General features: G+C 34.0%; 1 protein-coding gene across 5 annotated transcripts in view; it reads right to left on the bottom strand.

The window, feature by feature from the left end:
• The window catches only part of LOC114328206 (rho guanine nucleotide exchange factor 11), a 767,005-nt gene that overhangs the window by 73,832 nt on the left and 677,332 nt on the right, over positions 1–15,841 (bottom strand). For all 5 annotated transcript variants that reach the window (XM_028276988.2, XM_028276990.2, XM_028276989.2 and 2 more), the window contains 2 exons: positions 11,106–11,484; positions 8,181–8,501 (listed from right to left, as the gene is read on the bottom strand). In XM_028276988.2, the coding sequence (XP_028132789.2) occupies positions 8,181–8,501; positions 11,106–11,484 (700 nt within the window). The remainder of the gene's footprint in view (positions 1–8,180; positions 8,502–11,105; positions 11,485–15,841) is intronic.

Genomic DNA, 15,841 nt, shown 5'->3' with positions numbered 1-15,841 from the left:
GTTAAATTTGTCAATATTCGACAACCGTCTATTTCACGTTTAAAAATGATCTAGGCGTACTACCTCCCTGTTTTAAGAATGGAATAAAAATGTAAACCTACAACACTGACTATTCGCATACAATTTCCATCAGCTATCGTCATTCTCCGAACGCATAACAAACAAAAAACAATTTACCTGCTATGGTAACAAACAATCTACCTGCTATGAAGTGGTTTATTTTGGTTTATCAACATGGTTATTGTATGCGTATGAAAGGTGCGTTTTACTGTTTTGACATCCGAATTGTGTTTGGAGTTGCATTAACAACGAAGGGTTTTTGCAATCTGAGCAAGTAATACGTAAGGCATTTTGTATGTCAGGGAAGTATCTCGCTTAGATAATTATTTTTAAAAATAAAATAGACGAGCAGCCTTATTGTCGAATATTGACAAATTCAACTTTATTTAGCGACATTTAAGTGATACATTATTAGCAAAAAATGTTGCAAATGGCGTCCCCTATTATGCCTTAAAAAATTTCCATCGGCCTACCAAACACGCTGTAGAAATACCCAAATATCTAAGATTTAGTTTGGAACACCGGGGTAAATCTAACCACTTGAAATTGGACATAGGTATGCAACACATTTTATGGTTGAAAGGATAACTCAAAATAAAGAAGAAACAACTACTTCCCGTATTTATTATATTTACTAGTGTCAGTGAGTATTTGTTAACAAAAAACACTATCTAGAATTAGAATCTAGAACATCGATATGTCAGTTTTCTCTATCGGTTTTGTATATTCCACAGTATTTTGTATGATTCTCAGTATCTATGCCGGTGATTCCCCAAAAAAACATCAGATGTATGTTAATACTACACTGTTCCCTTTTCATTACAAATAGTAGTGATCAGTTATGATGAAAAATCATATCTTTGAATAATTTATAACAGAGGGTGTAGAAGTATGACGAATAATTAAGGTTTTCTTACCTCTGACATACCTTGGTTATAAGACATAATTAACTGAAACGCCAAATAACTAAGTAAAGTTTTCCGGTCACATCTCGATAGAATCTGGAGTTACACAAGGCTGTGTCTCTTTACTGATTTATTAGAGAGTTTTAAGCCCCTTATTTCAGTAACGTTAAAACGGTATTACTTTATTAGCGGATAAGGTATCCCCTTATTTAGGTAGAAATAAGGTTCACGTTATGAAGGGATTACGTATTTGTAAGATTGTCAAATGTCATAAATATATCTAAATCATAAAAAACGAAAAAAAGTCATATGAGCTGAATCAAAGACAACTAGAATAAAAAATATAGTAACGATGTATAAAATTGTAATCAAAATTTGTTTTTCTTAAAAACTATCAGGTAGTAAACATATATAATATAATTGAATATAATCTGCTTGGCAACCCTGGTAGAATAATTCTAAATTACACCATTTCTTGAGAAATCTGACACTTGACTGAATTGTCTTGTTAAACTTAGGATGGATGTTTTGTGTTCTTAAAGTAGTAAATTGTCTTTGGTGAACGTCTTAATACATTTTCTTCCATTATGGCAAAAAATTCAATAAAATAGGTTATAGCACACAACTGTCGTTTTATAGGTTACGTTTGCCAAATGTCAATTAACGTTAACCTGTGTGCGTGTTTTCTGAAAGGATTCAAAAACTATTTTAAGTAAACACGTTATCCCTTATTTATCACTCAATGCGCTTGGCAAGTATAACGCTTTACGTTTAACGTACGTCAAAAAGTAGAGGGTCTAAAAACTCTCTATTAACTGTTGAAAATATTATGGCCAATCTAAATTAAATATTATGTTTATTTGTTTATATGGGATCAAGCGACAATTGATTGTAATCAAAAATACATTTTATAATAATTGTTATTTGACGTTTCCATCGATTCCAGGACTCTTTTCCAAAAAAAGATTATTTTAAAATAGTAAGCTGTTCTTATCTCCATCTCCAAGAGATGGAGAAAGTACTTTGACAGCTTATTAAATGAAGAATTTGACAGACAGCCTGTAGAGTCAACGGTCACCAAAATAACAAACGAGGAAGTAGCTCAAGCGCTTCAAAAAATAAAGAAAGGAAAAGCGGTAGGACCAGATGATATTCCTGGGGAAGTATGGAGAGCATTTAGAGATACAGGAACAAGGTGGCTACCAGGCCTATTTAATAGAATTATGGAAGTTCGACAAATGCCAGACGAATGGAGAAGCAGTATACTGGTACCTGTTTACAAAAACAAGGGAGATATACAACAATGTACATACTACAGGGCTATAAAACTGCTTAGCCACACCACGAAAATATGGGAAAGAGTAATTGATAGACGGATACGTGAAGAGACCGAAATATCCGAGAATCAATTTGGATTTATGCAGGGCAGATCAACAACAGATGCAATTTTCATTATAACGTAGTCGGTGGAAAAATACAGGAGTAAAGAAACAAACGCTCATATGGTATTTATTGATCTTGAGAAAGCATATGATAATGCATATGAAAGCATATGGAAGCATATGAGAAAGCATATGAGAAAGCATATGAGTTCCTCGAGAGATTCTGTGGTGGGCACTCAATAAGAAAGGAGTCCCTGGTGAATATGTAAAGATTGTGAGGGATATGTATGAGGGAGTAACGACTAGTGTTAGGACAGGTGTGGGAGAGACTGATAAATTTCATGTGAAAGTAGGATTGTACCAAGGCTCTGTGCTTAGTCCGTATTTATTCTCATTAGTTTTGAACCAGATAACAGCGAAACTACAGGGTAACATTCCATGGTGCTTAATGTATGCAGATGATGTCGTGTTAGTAGGAAATAGTGAAAGAGACTTAGAACAAAAACTGGAACAGTGGAGGCAAGCTCTGGAGGAAACAGGTTTTAAAACTTAGTAGGACAAAAACAGAGTATTTGGAATGTTCATTTAAAGATGGAGTTACTACAAATAAAATGGTATCTTTGGATGGTGAAATGATTGTGAAAAGCAATAGTTTTAATTACCTAGGATCGGTATTACAGAGTAATGGAGAAATAGATGGAGATGCATGCAGTAGAATTAGAGCTGGATGGATGAAGTGGAAAGAAGCAAGTGGTGTGTTGTGTGACAGAAAAATTCCAATGAAGCTGAAATTCTATAAAACAGCCATAAGACCGGCTATGATGCACGGAACTGAATGTTGGGCAGTGAAAAAGAAAGAGGAACAACGAATGCATGTGGCGAAAATGAGAATGCTTAGATGGATGAGTGGAGTGACAAAGAAGGATAAAATTAGAAATGAGTATATTAGGGGAAGTCTAGGTGTGGCACCAATTGATGCCAAAATGAGAGAGCATAGGTTAAGATGGTTTGGTCATGTTCAACGTCGAGACGTTAATCACCCAATACGAAGAATAGCTGAAGTGCAGATTCCTGGAAGGAGTAGGAGAGGAAGCCCAAAGAAGACCTGGAGGGAGACGATAAGGCAGGACATGTTGGTAAAGGGGATTAACATTGATATGACCCAAGATAGAATTGTGTGGAGAAATGCAATTAGGGAAGCCGACCCCGCATAGGGATAAGGCAAAGAGAATGATGAGTAAGCTGTTCTTATAACCATGGCGGTTATTGTTTTACAAATTGACAAGTGACTTACTTGGCTTCAATTCAGGATGATATCAAATTCTGATTGTTTTGTATGTGTATGTATTATGTATTTAAGTATTATCTGTTTAAGTATTGTGTGTTGTATATTTATGTATTATGTACAATTATTGTACTTATATGGTTTGTCTCTGACTTTCCATCAATCCGCTAATGTTGGTAAATTCTGGTTACTGATTTCTTCTTTTAGTATTGACAACCAGAGCTTGTTATCTTAACATAATAGACATACAACACACAATACATAAACATATAAAACATAAACACATAATACATAAACACACAAAACAAACAGAATTTGATATCACCCTGCGTACAAAGACCTGCTTCAGAATTTTCAACTAAAAGCATGAGTATTTTCCTACAAGATCGAGGCCAAATAAGTAACCTGTCAATTTGGAAAACAATAGGTATTTTCTGAAAACGATTTCCGCAGTGGAAATCGAAACGTCTTAATCGAAATTGCGGCTAAATCCCATATAATCATATATAATTTATCAAAGTGGATCAGATGTACATATTTGGGATCTCACTTTCTCGTCGCGGCATACTTTGAAGCTGCTAAAATTGCAATGTTAATTATTGTATATGACAGAGATACGAAAACTATCTCTATGGTACAACCTTAGCCCGGGAGGTAGTGTCAAATTTAACCGGAGCATTTTAGCATGGCTGTTTTCTTTTTATTTAGTTTGGTGTTCCAAAGCTTATTAACCAATGATGTGTCAGCTAGCCCAAAACCGGGGATTTTAGCCAAGAAAAGGTAAAATGTGAAACTTGATGGAAAAACGCTACAACTTATATGTCAAATATTTATCTCCGTGACTTACGTGTATAATAGCCAAGAGTACCTAGCTACTGGCTTTCACCTAGACGACTTGGATTCAATTCCTGGCCCTGAAAATCTTTTGACTTCTTAAAATTGACATTTTGATTTGAAAAATAATTATTTTTTGATAATACCACGTTTTTATTATTTATACGACACAAAGAAGTCTGTATGTCTTTTATAGACTCGTAAACTTTGCATTTGATCATATATATTCAGCTGACGCTTTTTTCTTACAATCTAAATACCTAATTCAATCAAATTGTGTTTTGCCTAGGAAAGTTTTGAGGTAGTTTTGATTTCTTTTGTTAGGTATGTATTTTGGTCTGCTGAATCCGAATATGAGGTTTGCGGAGAAATTTCGTGACGGAACATTAAGTAAATCGCAAAAAAGCGAAAAATTTCTGCTTTTTCCCGCTTTTTTGCTTAAATATGGAAAACTATTAACTTTTAGTAAATGGTCTGTTAACAGACATTAAAGTATGTACTTAAAATTCTCTAAAAATATCACTACATATTTACTTTTTTTTTTTCAGACGAACCGTTTGGTCTAAAGTGCAAGTTGAAAATTGCCAATTTTTAACGGTCTCTGCAAAACCCACTTTTTACATTCCAAAACTTTATTTTTTATTAGAATTTCATTTGATAAATTTACATCCTCCATCCTGTGGAGAATGCTGATATTCTAATTATTACGACAGCTCTTGAGATAGCACCGATAAGTGGACATGTGACAGTGGTGGGGAAAGATATCGACCTTCTGGTCATTTTGATTGGCCTGTGTAGTCCTAACACAAAAAATATATTTTTTCTGAAATCAGGAAAAGGAACGGTTTCGCAAAACTTCTACAACCCTCATCTGGCTGCTGAAAAAATCCTAATGGACCATATCTTATTCCTACAATGTAGGATCGCATGTCATGCGATGAGTGGTTGTGATACTACTTCCGCATTGTTTAAGCAGGGAAAACTGAAATTCCTTAAAGTCTTGCAGAAGAACACAGACTTACAACTAACCATGGAGGCTTTTAAAGACCCTAATGCACATCAGGATGCGGTTGCTACAGCAGGAAACATGTTTCTCATATGGCATAGCTCTATATGGAAGAAAAGAGAGACCAGTCTGAACGATTTGAGATACAGGCAATACGTATCTTCATCATACACAAATAAGACCAACATTGTCTCATTACCCCCTACCGAATCTGCTGCACGAGAACATTCACTTAGAGTTTACTATCAGATGCAGCAATGATTATCTTTCTATCAAGCCACACTTGACGAGCAACAAAAAGATCCAAGTGAGTGGGGTTGAAAAAAACTACTAGTGGTCTCGTGCCAGTGCCAACCACTTTGGACCCTGCACCAAACTCACTACTACGGTATATTTCTTGTAAATGTTAAAAGGGCTGTCAGTGCAATTGTGGATGCAGGAAGGCGGGTCTTCATTTTTCCCCAATTTGCACATCATGCGAATTACTGTGTGACAACATTGAGGTCCCGAAAAATAGTTTTGATATAGACGTAGAAGAGACTGAAGAAAGAGACAGAGGTATGTAGAATCTCATAAGATATTTCGTGATCATTCATTTCTCCTTGATATATTATGATCAGAAGTCAGTCTCTCACTACCTCTTTTATTTTCCAGGAGAACGACCCCTGAAGCTGATGATTGAGAAATCAGACTCTGAGCCAGGACACGATGCCATCGAAGTGATTGTGAAGTTTTCTGATACTGAGTTTGTACAATTTCGACCTTTTTTTTCTTTTTAATTATTTGTGTAGAAAACTAGGAGAAATTTATCAAATGACAGCATTCTAATAAAAAATAAAGTTTTGAAATGTAAAAAGTGGGTTTTGCAGAAACCGTTAAAAATTGTCAATTTTCAACTTGCACTTTAGACCGAACGGTTGGTCTGAAAAAAAAAAGTAGATAGTGATATTTGTAGAGAACTTTAAGTACTTTAATTTCTGTTAACAGACTGGTTACTAAAAGTTAATAGTTTTCGAGATTTAAGAAAAAAGCGGGAAAAAGCAGAAATTTTTCGCTTTTTTCGTGATTTACTCAATGTTCCGTCGCGCAATTTTGTCCGCAAACCTCATATTCGGATTTAGCAGCCCAAAATACATATATAATGAAAGAAATCAGAACTACCCCAAAACCTTCCCACTCATAGAGTACAAATTGACTGAATTAAAAATTCATAAAGTAATGATTTATACTTTTTAATATATGCCAAACTACATAGTTCAAGAATATTTTTTTATTATTAACTAGCTGATCCGGCAAACTTCGTACCGCCTTAGAGCTAAAAAATAATGTTTAAAAGTTAAATACCTAAAAATTACCAGAAAGCCAAAAAATACTCAAAAATATTGCGTATACTTTTTTTCTAATAAACAATATTGCTTTTGTGGTTCTAGTATCAACTCAAAAACCTTCCAGGGTTCATGTAGAACAACTTTGCTTGAGGTCATCATATGATCAAATGCATAGTTTACGATTCGATAAGGGGCATACAGACAAACATTAATTTTTATATATTATAGAGAACAAGGAAATACTTAGATTCATAAGGGGTTGGTGATAGAAAAGTGGAAAATTAGGGTCCAAAAAAATAAAAAAAAGCACGTCGGGGGGAACTCCTTTTTTCACTTAGATTGGTCGTACTAACTAAGGAAACTTTAGGGGATTATGTACAGCACCCTTGTTTATTAAGGAGGTTAATCATAATAATATTATGATATTATCATATTATGATCAAATGCATAGTTTACGATTCTATAAAAGACATACAGACTTTTTTATATTGTGTCGTATAAATAATAAAAACGTGGTATTATAAAAAAATAATTATTTTTCAAATCAAAATGTCAATTTTAAAAACAAAAAAAGGTTTTCAGGGCCAGGAATTGAACCCGAGTCGTCTGGGTGAAAGCCAGTAGCTGGGTATTCTTGGCTAAGTTACGGAGATAAATATTTGACATATAAGTTGTAGAGTTTTTCCATCAAGTTTCACATTTTACCTTTTCTTGGCTAAAATTCTCGGTTTTAGGCCAGATGAGACATCATTTGTTGATAAGCTTTGGAACACCTCACTAAATAAAAAGAAAACAGCCATGCTAAAATGCTCCGGTTAAATTTGACACTACCTCCCAGGCTATATAGGAAGGCACCTCCACAGGTCGTCCCCGACAGAGATGACAGAGAAAGTAAGTCCTTGCACTGAACGGTCAAGGCTAGTTTTAGTATTTGGGTAGAATGCTGACAAAACATTAGGCAACTGACAGGAATGTAGAAAGCCGGACACCCAATTCTAAGTAACTTTCATACAATTTGACAAATGTTCGCAGAATATAACACAGACAAGGACTAACTGTTCTGGTCATACGCTCCACATATAACGAATTAAGTAAGTAGAACTAGATTTACTGTTTTAGTTGGGAATAAGCCACAATTTTACTTTGAAATTAAGTTTATTTGACGTTTCGATTTCCACTTCGGAAATTGTTATCAGAATGCAAAATATTAATAAATTTATTAAATCATAAATACATAAAGGAAACAAATAAGAGCCGGTCGATTTTAAAAAGAAAATCGTAGAGCTTCGATTGGAGAAATCCACAAGAATACATTATTATACGCAAAAGTGAAACCGGGGAATAAAATATTAAATTTATACCTAAATAATATAAATTTACCTAAATTTCGATAAATCTAAAGTCCTAAATTCTTGTGCTATTGGTTGCTCAGATCTCTCGAATCCGCTGGTATCCAAATGTTTCTGTATTTCTTCCAGCCTGTGTTTGTTATGTGCTAGTTTGGCTGCTTCGTTGACCTGGTTCAAGATCTCTTTGGACATCTGATGAGCCCTTTTCAAATTCGCTAGCTCCTCTAGTTGACTAAGCGCTTGATCGTTGTCTTTATTTGATTCCACGCTATGCATCAGCCTTTCAATAAGAAGGGGGTATTTGGTAAGCCTCTGCATTTCTGTTGGCAGAATTCCTTGGAAAGGTAACCGCCTAAAAATGAATAAGATATTTAGTTAAGATATTTACAATAATGGGAATGGGGTGAAAGACAGAATCGTGTAAAATATGTTAAGTTTTGACATATTAAGTCCAAATGTTAATGTTTGTAAACTACTTAACTTAGCGACATAATATACCTCTAGTAACAATTTTATTTATTGTACCTAGTACCTCCCTCCCTAGAAATGACAGTTTTATCAGTATCTCAAAAATTAACAAATATAGATATCAAAAGTTATATCATATCCTGTATCATATTTTAACTGGTCTCTCCATCAGTCCATTATACTAAGCAAGGATATGATGACGTCGTGACGTTTGATTGACCATTCACCAGTATTTTGAGCTTTGTGAGATGCTTCAGGAAGGGAGAACCCTGTGATTTTTTAAATTTGATCAGAACACTGTGAAGATCTGCCTCTTAATCTTCCGCCTTATGTCTTGGACGGTCTACCTTGGACGATCAGTCTTTCCAGCCCCTTTCCATCTAGTGATATGACCAAAGTACCTCAGACCATTTCTGTTTATTGTTGTAATCAGTCTGGTATTAATATTTAGTTCTTGAAGCACACTCATTTGTATGAAGTGCTGTCCTTGGAATTCGTAATATTCTCCTCTACAGTTATAAGCGCGCTAATAACCGGCAAAATAGCACAAAAGATGGAAAACGTATTAAGTTGTGACATAAAAAGAAATGAAACTAGTCGATCTGGGAAATTTAGCGATATTAACCTAAAAATTTACATTATATTGATTGTTTCCCACCTTTAGACGTATCGGACGAGTTTAGCAACTGCCACTGTCAGTGACAGTTTTAGTTCACATACTCCTCTGATACGTGCAAAGGTGGGAAACAATCAATATAATGTGAATTTATATGTTAATATCGCTAAATTTACCAGCTCGACTAGTTTCATTTCTTTTTATCTCACAACTTAATACGTTTTTCATCTTTTGCGCTATTTTGCCGGCTATTAGCACGGTCATCACTGTATACCCACATCTCAAAGGCATTAATTCTGTTTGTGTCACCTTTCAAAGGCATATATTTTTCGTCAGTTTTTCTATTGCTCACTTAGCCATTGTTAGTCGTTATCTCGCCATTATTTGTTATTATCGATCCTAGGCAATTAAATTTTCTCACTACTTCGTATTCCATTATGATTGTGACTTGTGCTAGATTATTTCTAGCTCGATAAGTTATTATAATTTTTGTGTTGCTTATATTGATTGTTAGTCCATATTCTTGACTTACGTTGTTAAGTTTCTGCATTATCTGTTCTAGTTATACAAAAGGTATATTAGATACCAAAGTAGGCAACCCGTTCTACTTGGATGATACACCATACCGATTTGAAAATTTTTACAAAAATAATGTGTTAAAATGGAGTTCACACCATGTAGTTATTTTACATAGATGATACGTCATGATAAATAAAGATACCCGTAAGAAAGCATACTGATTACATACATTTTACTACTTAATATCACTTTCTTCAAGTTATTAAAGCTTAATCATACCTTCCATTAAATTATATTTCGGTCACCTTCACACAAGATGCTAGGTGAGGTCTCTAATATGCTAGTGTAAAATACACTACATGCATATTTCTGAAAATTTGTAACTACAAAAGATCTATATCTCACAGTTTCTCTTTACTCTCTTGGCCACTTTTACCTAAAGGCCTTCCGGTTTTCCTAAGTATTTCAACCAACCAGTTTACTGCCACATAATATCCAGAGAATTAGCAACGTAACAATTTTAAGATGTACCATACATACAGACAAGTCTGTACCATACGTAGAGACAGTGGTTAAATAATGTGACTGAATGTGACTTCAATGACGTGAATATAATGTTCTTTGATGAGGATACTGAGCAGTGCTCATGTTGTCATGCTGTGAGCAGTCTCTCTGGTTATCTTTTGAATATGTTCTTCCATACGACGCTAATTTTGGTACTATAATTGGCTTTGGTTTAACAAATGGAGGTTTTTTTCTTATTTCACCATCCTACCATGTCTTGTATGTGGCATAGATCCCTAAACATAGGTGAGTATGTAAACCAATATCTTGGGGGTATTTTTGATCAATATTTCGGGAATTTTCAACTTTTCGAGAAAATGGATACAATTGCGATTTCCTACAATTTCCTCTTTGCAAATTCTTTAATGCTATCGATATTTTCCGAGTTAATGGGGAAAATAGTCAGTAAGTATAATAATTCAATTATCTTGTTTAGTATTAACTTTACGATAGCTATAAATATGCGTAAACAAAAATGGGAGAGAATTATGTTTTATACAATTTTAATTTCTTTGATTTTTTTGCTACAAACATTTAAGGTTCTACGCCTATGACAAGCCTAATGAGACAAAAGCGACTACAGTGACATTATCAGATCTGTGAGTTCGTCTGATGTTTTTGTTGTTTTGAGTTACTTACGATGTTTGTTTGTCTACGCAGATGAGTGTTTACTTTGTTCAAAATATATCTATACCAAAATATCTTTAGTTTTCAATATTCGTTCATAGGAGTATTATAAAAGAATCTTTATATTATTTTAAATTATGAAAAAAATAAATATTCTATTACCTGCACTGCCTCTTCTTTTCACACTCCGTAAGCACAGCATCGAACTTAGAATCCCTTTCCCGTCTCTTCTTAATAAATTCCAGCGCCATCTGTTGCCTCTCACAAAACGTTGCCGCGGCCTTCTTTAACGACTCTCCATCTCGTTCACCGAACATGTTTGCTAATAGGCTTCCTACTTCTCTTACTATGGCGTCCTCCCTTCGCCTTTTTCTCATTTCTTTATTGAAATCTGTGTGGATATCGAGAATTTCTTTAATGTTTGGAAATATTAGATTTAGCTCGTCTGGTTTTAGGGTATGACTCTCTTGGATTTTTTTATAAAAGATCTTGTAGAGAACCTTCAGGTTTCTTACGTGCGAGCTTTCGGTATGGAAGAGTTCTAAAAATTAAAAACATATAAAAAACTTTAATAGCAAAGTAAAAAACTTATGTAATTAGTATAAGTATTTAATTATTAAAAATTTAATTAAAATTCCAAATGGGTTACAATAGTTGTTCAGAACGAACGTTTTTTGACTTAGCAGCCCATCTTCAGTGAAATTTGGAGTAGTTGCGCTAATAACCGCAAAACGAAACGGCGGGTGAATTTAAATTGTTGTTTACATGCTTTAAAGTATTAAATTAGCCTACTATAAGTCAATGAAAATAAATAACTATCGGAAAACTGCATGCATCCCTACTCGAAATAGCAAATTACATCTGTAAATTACATCTGTATTGGACCGCAATTACCTGTAAATACCAAATGAACAACTAAAGGGGGAACGAAAACATTAAAAAGTACTACAATTTTCTAAAATTAAACACATGGTATATTTTAAAACCCAAATTACTTAAACCTTTAGGTACTTATTTTGTCTTGCTTAAAACAATAAAAAAGCAAACTGTTTTCTTGTGTGTGTTCCTCTTCTATCGAAAATTGAATATTCTTATTTTATTTACAAGTTTTTTGTAGTGCAACCACAGTCTTGAGTGGCTCATCCAAGACATCTCTCTGTTTCTCTATTGTGTCTCAAATATTTTTTCTTGTTACCAGAGATACATGACAATATTTTACTTGCTAAAGTCTCTTCTGTTACTTATTACTTAAGTAATGCCCGTAATAAATTTCGATTCATTCTTATTTTAATTTATTTCTTAATTGTATTTCATCGTTACTTCAGCAAATATATAATATGTAGCTGGAGAAGAAATCGAACAAGTCAGGCAGTTTAAATACTTGAATTGTCTGATAAACGAGTGAGTGATCGCAAGTTGAATTTCAACCTGAGATACAGTCGGAAAAATGAAAGAATAGGGCTTTTCATTCACAGTCATTTGTTTCGAGCTTGTGTCATGTGTCACATAATAATATATCTACGTCGTACGTTATTGATATCTACAATAATACAAACCAAATAGGTATGACGTAGATATATTAATATTATGTGACACATGATAGAAGCTCGAAACAATTGACAGTCGATGAAAAGCCCTATACGCTGTGAGCTCGTACGTAGAGGGAATATTTAAAAATTCGCGAGCGCCAGTAGTGACAAGTCTGTAAACGTTTACTGGAAATTTGACATAAATGTCAAAAATATTAATTTAAAATTAAAAATAAAAACATTAATTATAAAAAATATTAGTTGGTCAAAGCTGTGGTATATATTTTTACCTTAAATATACTTACGTTTGAAATACTAAATTTAAGTTTTTTTAATGTTCCGTAATATGTAATTATAAATTAATCTATTAATCTTAGCGCCATCTACACGATAATTGTGAAAGTATCCGAAGTAAGAAATTAATATTTCATCAATAGAACGTCAAAATGATTAGCAAAATCTTTTTTGATAACAATTAAATAATAAATTTAAAAATTACCGGTGAAAGTTGCATTACTAATCCGCTAGGAGCGACACCAGCGAAGCTCAGAGCGTATAGGCTGTGAGCTCGTACGTAGAGGGGATATTTACAAATTCGCGAGCGCCAGTAGTGACAAGTCTGTAAACCTTTACCGGAAATTTGACATAAATGTCAAAGTGATTAATTTAAAATTAAAATTAAAAACATTAATTATAAAAAATATTAGTTCGTCAAAGCTGTGGTATATATTTTTACCTTAAATATACTTACGTTTTAAATGCTGAATTTAAGTTTTTTTAATGTTCCGTAATATGTAATTATAAATTAATCTATTAATCTCTACACGATAATTGTGAAAGTATCCGAAGTAAGAAATTCATATTTTATTAATAGAACGTCAAAATGATTAGCTAAATCTTAAAAAAAATCGATTACAATTTAATTACTTTTTTGCTTTGTAAATATTAGGCGATAACAATTAAATAATGAATTTAAAAATTACCGGTGAAAGTTGAATTAGTAGTCCGCTAGGAGCGACACCAGCGAAGCTCAGAGCGTATACCCATGAACGATCACATCAATCACTTATTTTGTACTTGCTGTCTTTTTCTATAAATAACAAACGTTTGTTATAGAAAAAGATAGCAAATACAAAATAAGTGATCGATATGATCGTTCATGGTAATCTTTCATATTTCCGACTGTACTAGATGCCAAAGTGTTACGTTTGATATTTATTGACGTTTCGACTTCCACTTTAGAAATCGTTATTGGGTAATATTAATATTTTGTACTTCGACAACTATTTCCGAAGTGGAAGTCGAAACGTCAATAAATTTCATTTTTAACTTAAATTGTGGCTTATTTCCCAATAAAATAGTAAAATGAGATGATTTTCAACAGTTTGTAACTAAGTTCCTACTGTCCTTAATATTCGTTTTGGTATAAGGTTAGCTATATATTTAATAGCCATTTGATCTTTTTAAATAATAATGTGGTATACTGTTCTTCTTCTTCTTTTTTTCTGTAGACATGAGTGTCTATTGTTTTTTTCAACGTGCCTCCAGTTCCAGTTGTTGTAGTTCCACTGTTTTTGCGGTCTTCCCACTGATCGTCTTCCTATTGGGGAACCGTCTCTCGCTGTCCTTACTACTCTATTTGTTGTCATTCGGCTTATGTGGTTCCACTGGAACTGTGGTTATGTGGTTTATGTTCCAACATAAAAACATCCATAAACATACTTGGGTTTCTAATGACTACTCTACGCGGAACCAAATTGACCACGTAATTATCGATGCTAGACATGGAAGTAATGTGCTATTTTAGATGTAAGAAGCCTCAGGGGAATAGATGGAGATACAGACCATTACCTAGTAAGGGCAAAAATCATGTTGAGAATATCTTCACAGAAACCTAAAATGAACGAATTGGGACAGTGGAACATTGAGAAAATGCAAAATGAATAAATCCGAGAAAATTACGAACAGGAAATCCAACAGCATCTAAATACAGTACACCAGAGCAATTGTGTCGAAAGGCTGTGGCAACAAATGGAAAATTCAATTACGGAGTCGGCAGAACTAATAATAGGGAAAAGCAGGAAGAGAACAAGGAAATGGTTTGATAGAGAATGCCAAGAAAAACTACAAGACAGACAGAAAAAGCGAAACATTATGCTTCAACAAGAAAGAAAATTATGCAACTTCACGCCGAGACAAGAAATTTAATCAGAGAGAAAAAAGGAAATATGAACAACAGCAATATTAAAAAATGGAAAGGAATAGACAACAGTCAAATAGTCGAGCATTTTACAAATCCGTGTCAAACGAAAAGAGAGGCTTTAGACCTAGATGCGTGTCTGTACTCAGAAAAAATGATGAATTAATATACAACGAAGAGGAACTGCTCCTAACATGGCAAGACTATTTCAGCAATTTACTAAACATACATCAAGAGGAGGAACATGGAGAAGATATATATCTTGGAGTGGACCGACCGGTAGAAGACCCAAACATAGACGAAACATTGCAAGCAATTAACAAATTAAAGAACGCAAAAGCTCCAGGCTCCGACAACATACCGTCTGAGTTCCTTAAGTACGGAGGAGAAACTTTACATAGACAAATACACAAACTAATAACACTTACATGGAAAGAAGAGAAAATACCAACAAAATGGCACGAAAGTGTAATAATCCCCATCCATAAAAAAGACAAAAGCAAGAGACAAAACCAGGTGCTCTAATTATAGAGGCATCTCCTTACTTAATACGGCGTATAAAATCTTATCGAACATCCTATTGAGTAGGCTAACACCGTTTGTAGAAGATTTCATAGGGGAATAATAAGCCGGCTTCAGAAAAAATAGATATACCATAGATCAGAGTTTTACTCTAAGACAGCTGCTTGAAAAAGAATACAATAGAACTATCCATAATCTCTTCATAGATTTCCGACGAAATCGTACGATAGCATTAAAAGGGATCAGATGTGGAATGCAATGGCAGAACTTTCAGTTCCAAAAAAACTTATCCAGCTTGTTAAGATATGCGTAAACGGCTGTAGATCCAGAGTACGGATAAGTAACAAACTCTCAGAATCGTTCGAAATAAGCAGTGGCCTGGAACAAGGAGATGCGCTGTCACCTTTCCTTTTTAATATAATCCTGGAGAAAGTAGTAAGAACAGCACAAATTAGAACAGAATTACTGACAGTAAATGGACCAAAATTACTACTAGCATACGCGGATAACATTGACATTGTGGGAAACACAGTCACCAATGTGAAGGAAACTTTCAATAAATTGGAGGTAGAGACAAAGAAAACTGGTCTAAGGGTAAATGAAGAGAAAACCAAATACATGTGCATCAACAGACAAACGGGACGAGA

Source organism: Diabrotica virgifera, chromosome 1, assembly GCF_917563875.1.
Source record: "Diabrotica virgifera virgifera chromosome 1, PGI_DIABVI_V3a".
Classification (NCBI taxonomy): Eukaryota; Metazoa; Arthropoda; class Insecta; order Coleoptera; family Chrysomelidae; genus Diabrotica; species Diabrotica virgifera.
Note: the sequence above shows the minus strand (reverse complement) of the source record. Positions and strands in the feature narration are given on the sequence as shown.